This window comes from Hordeum vulgare, chromosome 4H (assembly GCF_904849725.1).
Source record: "Hordeum vulgare subsp. vulgare chromosome 4H, MorexV3_pseudomolecules_assembly, whole genome shotgun sequence".
Classification (NCBI taxonomy): Eukaryota; Viridiplantae; Streptophyta; class Magnoliopsida; order Poales; family Poaceae; genus Hordeum; species Hordeum vulgare.
In genome coordinates this window covers 292,170,425-292,179,334 of record NC_058521.1, presented here as the reverse complement: position 1 = coordinate 292,179,334, position 8,910 = coordinate 292,170,425, and the positions used below count along the sequence as shown (strand labels likewise).

Sequence of the window (8,910 nt, the reverse complement as noted above, 5' to 3'; positions counted from 1 at the left end):
TCGATTTCGGAACAAGCGTTCAGGAGATTGAAAATGCAAACACCCACTATCAACATCAAAAGAATCGACATGCAAACATCCACTATCAACTTCAAAAAAATCTTATTGAGCACCATTGGCAACAAACTGGACCATTAACACATTTCAATTTTTTCATTTCATTCATGTGTGATTTGTATCATTTCATTCATGTGTGATTTGTATACGGGACAAGTTTTGTATTAAATTATTTAATTTGCTACGACAATTAAATGATTATTGTACTTTGAATGATTACTGTATTTGTAATATTGAAATTTATTTATATAACACATTAGTAATATTTGTAATATTGAAATTCTTTTTATATAGCACATTAGTAATACTGATATACGGAGTCTTTTGTTTGCTTGGTGCTTGGTCGAGGTGGTGCCGCCCGAACAGCTCTTAGTGCACGATTAAAAATCAGGTCTTTTTTTCATAATGGTAAATTAAGCCAAAGAACAAATGAGTGATGCTCAACTACAAAGATTTCACTGTAACAACAAACGGTGCTTGATTTCTCAAAATTACATGATAAATATTATTGTCTTGAATTATGTAAATGATAACAAATCCTTATCCAGCTACAAAAGAACCACCAGCATAACATGAAAGAATTATAAAAGCTGCTTCAGTAATCTCTTCCTCGAAAAGAGCTATATCCAGGCCGTAACCATACACTCTTGACTTCCCAAGCTAGCTACTTGGCTGCTGCCTTGCCGTTCCCAGCAGCAGCAACGGCATCAGGAGTAGCAGATGGGTTCAGCTCGTCCCAGGCCTCGATCCAGGTGACCATGGCATCAGCAAGCTTCAGGAAGTAAGGGTCAATCTTGCCAAGCTTCTCCCTTACCTGCTCCGAGAGTGAGATGTAGCACTTCTGGACTGTGTCACACTCCTTGGAAAGGGTGGCGTTCTGGAAAAAGGGAATGATGTCCTCCTGCCAGAAGATGCCCTTGTACTCCTTCTTCAAGTTGACAAATGGGTTGCTAGCCTTGCTGTGCCACAGGTATGGCAGGCCAGTCTTCACTCCAAGGCTCAAGTGGTCGCAGATGACCTGAAGTTTACACAGTTGTATCAGGTTCATTTCTTCAGTTTATTTTAGAAGATTTCATTTCTTCAGTCAAGTGAAGTGGAAATACAAGTGAGTTCAGTTATATGCATACCTTGACGCACCATCCAGCCCACATGTCATCGTAGCGACCAATAGGCTGGCCATCACCCATGAGGCCAAAGTACATTGCAGGGCCGATGAGCTGACGGTCAAAAGCAAGGTTCATGCCACACATGGGGAACAATGTTCCCTTGGGAATAGTCAGGACGGCATCAACATACCTAAACAAAATATAGGAGATCAACAGCAATTCTGGATGCAATACAATGATTGCTAATTAGCAGCAGAGCAGTATTTTGCTAACAAAATGCAGTACCTGCTGTTCCTCTCACGAGGTTTGACCATCTGTGTGGGTGCATCATAGTCAGGGATGTTCAGCCAAAGGCCATGAGAGACAGCAGTGGGTGCACCCTCCCTAAGGCTGAAGGGGTATCCACGAACAAAGTCCGCGCCTTCACGGTAGGGGTCATACAAGGTATTGAAGAAAAACGGGGTTGACGGGCTGAGGAGGTTCTTGATGTGCTGCTCAAGAGCATTGATGTCTTTGCCAGATGGGTCCTTGGCCACCTATTTCCAAAGAGGACCAATAAATTTCAGTTGAAGCAACACACTAAGACACTGTCAGAAAAATACAACAGTTCACCCCCACTTGATTGCTTCATCAGGAAAGGCAAGATCTAGTGGAGACCACATGGTGTGGATCTCACAAGGTAGAAACATAGTTCTTTTACAATCGGATTACGTACAGAGAGTATAATGAAATTGACATACAACGGTGCTTACTAAATATCATGGACCAAGTGACACTAAATACTCTCAATGCTTTGTTTCGTTACTAATTGAATCGGCCAACCCGTGTTCCACAACCGCACATAAACTAGAACCTCTAACCAAATGAAAAAAGAAGATAAACTAGAACCTCTACCCAAATGAAAAAAGACTGTTCACCTCTTAAGGACAAACTGCTAACGAACAACGAACAGATGGGCTGCTTGACACATGCATCAGTTGGAGAAAATTAATTATACACGATCACAGAGACCACTTCAGTGGATTCTCTACCGGCCAATACAAGCAAGGCCGAGGGCTGCTTGTCCGTGTCCCGGGAGCAGCTCCTGCTCAAACCTGATACGGCTCAGGATCTGACAGGATACTCTTTATTGTTGAAGTGACTGATTGCGGGTCCCTAGATCCAGATCTGATCAAGCCAGATCTGGAGAAATTAGAACAAGGCTACCCAGATCCAGGACAAAAAATCAATTTTCCCATAGATCCGCAGAATTCGAACAATCACCAGCAAGAGCGACTATGAAACGCGAGTAATTTGGAGTTGTGCACAGAGCGAAAGTTAGAAAGAACTTACGAAGCAGTCGTCGTCGATGGTGAAGACGTACTTCTTTTTGGAGACCATGTAGCCGAAGCAGCGGCACGCGGAGTCCTTGAAGGAGATGCATGAGGCCTTTGGGCCGAGAATGCGGTTGATGTCGTTGCGGTTGTAAAGGTCGTAGTCGAAGCCCTCGGGAACCTTGATGGCCTTACTGGGGTCGCCGTCCTGGACGATGATGAGGTGGTACGGCTGGAAGAAGGGGCGCCACATCTCGAGGAAGTCGAGGTTGCGGATCGTCGGGATCACGATGTCCAGCTCGTCCTTGAGCAGCGGCGTCGATGGCACCGACGATCCGGGCACAGTCACCGTCCCTGCCATTGCTTCCTGGCCGGGGATCTCGATCTCGAGCCCTGGATCTAGCTGTTCCAGCAGGCGGTGATAGGGGTGGGGGAGTAGAGAGAGGTGTGGGTTTGGGCTTGGAAAATTAGGGGGTTATATAGCGCTCCACGATGAAGAAGACTTTCTTGTCCACCGATGCCTGCCTTTCTATGTGCGTCTCTCTTTTCTTTCTCCATACCAATAGTCTTTATGTTCAATGTTCATATAAATGTCCACGTGAGTAAACAAAAACCCATCATACAAGCTTTTTAAAAGCATCTTTAAAAGTATGTATGTTTAATCGTTGATATAAATGTCCACATTAACACACAACAACACATGTTGAAAAAATGTTCATGTTTGTCTCGGATCTTGTGTGTGAACCATTGCTTCAAGTTCATACGATTTCATTATTTATCTTCTTTTATTACGTGTCATGTCGTCAAAACTTTCTATGTGACTGTTTTACCAACGGTGGTCATACGACTGTTGGGTTGTCCATAGTGGTGGTATATTAGCTCGTAACACGCACTCGGAAATAGCAAACATGCTGATGTGGCATAAAATTAAAGAAGAAAGAGAAGGTTGGAGTAACATAGGTAGATATTGTATCATGTTAAATGTTATGCTACTTTGTATCATGCATGATAATAAATAAGAGTATATATGATACTACTCTATGATACTATGCACTATGAAAATAATATCATACACTAGTATTATATGTGTGATACTAGTATATAATACTTTCCACTATGAGTAGCCTTGGAGATGCCCTAATGAAGCATATGTTAATTGTACGTAAAACAACTAAGCGGGTCCACTAAATGTTGAAGAAAATGATCATGCTTGCCTTAGAGCTTGTGCCTGAACTGTTGCTTCAAGATCATACGATTTCATTATCTCTCTTCTTTTATTATGTGTCATGTCATCAAAACTGTTTATATGACAATTTTACCAAGGATGATCATACGACTATTGAAGATGCCCTTAGATGTGTTCTGCTCCCTGCATTCCTAAATATAAGTTTTTTAAAATATTTTAATATAGACTACATATGCATGAGAATGAGTTAATTTGGACCCTAAAATACGTCTATATACAACCCTATGCGGTCTTTATTGAAATCACTAAAAAGACTTATATTTAGAAATAAAGGGGGTATTTATTTATTTTCTTAAGTCCTAGCTAATCATATTATACATCTATGGAAAATGTTGGAGGGCGTCCGTGTTTGGAAGTGCCCTTCACGTCGTCACTTTTGCGCGTGAGGCGAGTGTTCGTACCTACATGAATTTGTGGGAGGTTCATGATGCGTGGGAAGCTCGCACGTTGGATCGCACCACGTATGTGACCTTGCTCGTTCGCGAAGCGTCTGGCCGGACACTGTGCCCACCTTGTTGTTTGATTCCGCCGTCTGGACTTATTTCTGGCTGCCAGATAGGCTGCCAGATGTCATGCCGCCCTCGCCTCTTGTGTGTCGCCTCATCTAGTGGAAAGGCGATTGCCCTGGCTTTTCAATCACCTATCATTTGGTTATCCTGGCCAGTTCTAGCTACTTGGTTATTTGGGTGTACGCGGTTTATGTGTTACTTGGTTGTTGTCTTCGGTTGTGTCAGGGACGCCCATGCGTCCGATCACCCTCATGTTTGGTCCATACAGACGGGCACCCCATGTATGCTCGTGTGACAGTGTCCTTGAGGGTGCTAGCCGGGTCGGCCTGTCAGTCATGCATCGGCCATAACCGAATAATGTGCGATGTCAACCATGGTCCTCGGTGTACTCAAGATGGAATCCTCCAAAGACTTGGTGCACACTTCAAGACATGTTCCAAATAATTGGCAAGCTTATCGCTAGATGTAACTGACATACATGTAACCCTAAATGACCCCGGTCGCTATATTAACTGAGGGGTTTAGTCTTCAGGATTAGGTTAAGTTAGATTTCATACATACGAACTCGAGGTAGATCATGATGTACTTTGTACTCCAACACAATAAGTATAACGAGAGAAAGACGTAGGTTTTTACCTCTTCAAGAGGGCCTGGACCTGGGTAAACATACATATCTCGTGTTCGTCATGTTATCACCAAGCTAAGGTCACGAGCTCGGGACCCCCTACTCGAGATTTCCAGATTGAACCCCGACATTGGTGGCCTATGCAGTTCCAATTGTTTGGTAAAAATAATTTGGTGGCATCATCGTTCGATGGTCAGATTTGCTGTGGTGTATCTTCTATGATAGAGCATCCAAACCTCGGCTCAACGAAATGCTGGGGAAAACTAAAGCTCCGAACCCTCGACGGGGCATCGATCCCGAAGACCTAAATCCTATAGGCCTTTCCTCTGTCATGGCACTAGATTCGTCCGAGGAGACACAAGTTATCATCGCCCGAGCATCGGTTTTGTACCAGCTATAGGGCAAAGACTATGGATCATCAGACCAAGTGTGGAGCTCGAATCCAGTGACCTACAACAACGGCCAGAACAGTCAGGTCATACAAGTTATCCTGAGGATTATGCGTGATCAACCTCCGGAGACCTCATTAGGGAGGCCGATGTCAGATCGGTCTAGAATATAATTTTCTCTCCCACCCACCCCCATGTCACCTATTGCCCCACTAATTTTGGGGCAACTAACATTTGGGATTTAGATATAGTTGTGCAAAAAAACAAATGAAATAGTTTGGTTATTATGCACACGGTTCTTGTTTGTCAAGAACAAAATCACAAATTGCACGGACGGGGAGGGCCTAGTGGCATTCCGCCATAGTCGTTGCAATGAAGGAGTCAATGGGACAATGGCATAAAAACACCTTAGAATGTTTGTCAAACTATCAGACATAGTGACGAGACACTGCATTACGAAAAATATCTGGTTAGACGAATAGCAGCGCCAACACCTGGATAAAGACCCGCCCAAGTCAATTGAAATGGGAAGATACTCACGTGACACCCGATGACCAAGGCTATACAGTGTTGATTCACTAAATGATCAAGCGATACAGAAATAACCAGATCCATATCTACACTAGAAGCAATATTGGATCAACCTTGCGCAATTCACTCACTACAAAATACTCATTGACAAAACTCATGGTGACAAAACATGAAACGTGGCCTAAAATCATTTTTTTGTGCCGATACACCATCATCACGTGTTTCCCTCCCCGGGAAGCACCCCCGACATTTTGGTAACATTCCGGAAAGATTTGTGATGACGTGTTCGGTCGTCACTAGGCATGTCTATTTCTGTGACAAGTCTCGCTATCATAGTAAATGTTGGTAGGTCCTTTTTGTAAACATTAATAGAAAATAACAAGTACTTGTTGTTGAGCTGGCTCATTTAGCGAGATCTCTTTCCATAATAGCGGGAACTTGGAATTGGGATCGTGTCGTTTCCTCCTAACAAAAGGAATTGGGATCGTCGTCTTGGGTGTGAATCAACATGGATTGTGGATGGATTACTCATGAAACAAAGCTGACGCCATGATACATGGATGGCATGAATCAGTTTAAATCTCCCAAATTAAAAATAAAACCATTTATTTTTTGGCTTCATTTTGATCCTATTTTGCTGCCAAACAAAATAATGTAACACAGTTGGTGCAATTAGTAGCTTTCATTCAAGTTCTACCACATGGTGCAAATGTATAACGTATTTAATTAACAACACACATGGTAGTCATACCATAGGAGGATTTTTCTGTCATGACATCCCGCATGAGCCAACAAAGACCTGCTTTTATATCGCAACATGGTGCCATGGGAGCTTTTATGATCCAAAAGTTTAATTATGCTTCCATGACACCATTTCAGGCCAGCAAAATATAGCAGAGCATTATATACAATGAGTTAAACACACATAACTAAGATTCATACTAAATACCAAGGTTCTCAAAGTTGCACTCTCGAAACACCTATTGGTCGGATGACCGGTGCTGGTTGGGGATTCTATACATCATCGACGGTGGTGGGTGGGGCGTTCTTGGTGGCACTAGCCCCAACATACATCCCCATCACGCTCTTTGAACTCAAATCGGAGATTTCATCTTGTTTTGTACCCATCTCATGAGCACTTCTGGTTTGCTCTGAACTAACATTCGTGCACGCTCTTCGTATTTGGCCTCCAATCTCACAATATATGTTGCATTTCTCAATTCAGTAATCATGCGATTTTTTCAAACTTGCAAGTCTGCCATGTCCACGCTCTCATGTGTGAGAACCTCCAACTTCTACTACTCCTTCCAGCAGTCCCACCATTTGTCTACTGCATCCATTATCCCTACTGCTCATGCCATGACCCGTTGAAGAGGCCCTCGTGGATCCTCTCACGGAGGACTGGAGTATGATGGCGCGGTATGAGAGGCCCAACGGGTACGACAAGCCATGGAGTCGATGGTGGACACCTAAAATCTTTAGCAAAGGGTAGTAACTATAGTACTAGCATGATGCAATCAAATCAATTAGATTCTTAACAAACATAGAACAATAGTAGAGCGAGAAGGAGCATGATCTGTGATACGGGGCAGAACCCCTAGGTGTCGATCTTTCACTAATTGGAGGGGGGAACCTCAAGAACACGAAGAACACCGAGAAGAACGAGGAAATATCACAAGAGAAAACACTCAAGAAAACAAGTCCAATCACACGTCCACTAGACTCACCACACACAAGATCCACAAAGGTACATGAACAATATGGGGAAAATAAGACATAGTAAATTTCATCCCAAATCAAATAGGGAGATGAGGTCTTTAATCCACTAGGGATCTTCCCCCGCAAGGGACCTTGACATCCACTTGGGGATTGATAAGTCTCCAGCGTATCTATAATTTTTGATTGTTCCATGTTGTTATATTCTCATCTTAAGATGCATTTTTGGGTAATAATGCACCCATTTATATTATTTTTGAGCACTAACCTATTAACCCAGTGCCCAGTGCAAGTTGTTGTTTTTCCCGTGTTTTCTGTTTTTCACATTTTCAGTACTAAACGAAGTCCAATTGCCACGAAACTTTTTGGTGTTGTTTTCTGGACCAAAAGAAGACCTAGAAGCTTAGGGAGGATACTTGAAGCTGCACGAGGAGATCACAAGGCAACATGGCGTGCCTAGGGGAGGTCGGCGCGCCCTCATGCCTTCTCGACTCCCTGTGGTCCCTCTTACCCCGTTCTATTGGCCTATAAATTCTCTAATATTCCAAAACCCTAGAGGCATACACAAAACACTTTTCACGTCGCACAAGTCTGTGTTCCATGACGATCCCATTTGGAGCTCCATTTCGGCACACTACCGGAGGGGGGGTCGGTCACGGAGAGCCTCTTCATCAACCTCGATGCCTTAATGATGATGTGTGAGTAGTTCATCTCAGGCCTATGGGTCTGTAGTCAGTACCTAGATTGCAATCTCTCTCTCTTGATCTTCAATACAATGCTCATCGCATCTTCGCTTTGATATGTGTGATGTAATTATGTTGTATGGTGCGTTTGTTGGGATATGATGAATTGTGGGTTTATGTTCAGATTATGCATGAAAAGTATTTGAGTCTTCTCTATATTATTATTGCTCTTATTGGCATGATCATGATAACGTCATAAATCTATTTGATCTATTGAAATGCTTTGGCCAAGTAGTTTGATCTTTCTTTGATGGTAGATGTGCATTGTAGTGGGTTCAACCTGGCAAATTTCCATCCCCCAGTGACAGAAGGGGACCAGTCATGTATTTGTATTGCTGCCACTAAGGATAAACGATGGGCTTTATTCATATTGATTGAGTTTACTTCGTCTACATCATGTCATCGTTCTCCAAGCATTACTTCGTTTGTCATGAACTTAATACGTAGAGAGGCAAGCATAGAAGCGCTCTTGGAGTAAAGTAATAGTAGTAGGTGCAGGCGGGAGTCGTACAATTTGCTGATGGATGTGATGCCTATGTAAACATGATCATTGCCATGAAAATCGCATAACTATGTGTTGTTCTATTAATTTCCCAACAGTAATTTGTTTACCCATCATATGTTGCTTTCACGAGAGATGCCAGTAGAGAACACTACGGCCCCCGGGTCTATTCA

At 43.0% G+C, this 8,910-nt stretch overlaps 1 protein-coding gene across 1 annotated transcript; it reads right to left on the bottom strand.

The window, feature by feature from the left end:
- Positions 1-510: 510 nt before the first annotated feature.
- LOC123448522 (UDP-arabinopyranose mutase 1) lies at positions 511-3,009 on the bottom strand. Its single transcript, XM_045125442.1, has 4 exons — positions 2,496-3,009; positions 1,449-1,699; positions 1,185-1,353; positions 511-1,075 (listed from the first exon to the last, which is right to left on the bottom strand). Exons 1-4 carry the CDS (start codon positions 2,835-2,837, stop codon positions 722-724), a joined length of 1,116 nt encoding a protein of 371 aa, XP_044981377.1. The 5' UTR covers positions 2,838-3,009; the 3' UTR covers positions 511-721.
- Positions 3,010-8,910: the final 5,901 nt, after the last annotated feature.

Bases quoted from the DNA above. Each gene is read 5' to 3' on its own strand.
- LOC123448522 (XM_045125442.1), bottom strand. From the start codon at position 2,837: ATGGCAGGGACGGTGACTGTGCCCGGATCGTCGGTGCCATCGACGCCG. The intron at 1,700-2,495 runs GTAAGTTCTTTC...CTTTGGAAATAG, and splicing joins CCATCGACGACGACTGCTTC to GTGGCCAAGGACCCATCTGG. The intron at 1,354-1,448 runs GTACTGCATTTT...TATTTTGTTTAG, and splicing joins CCTCGTGAGAGGAACAGCAG to GTATGTTGATGCCGTCCTGA.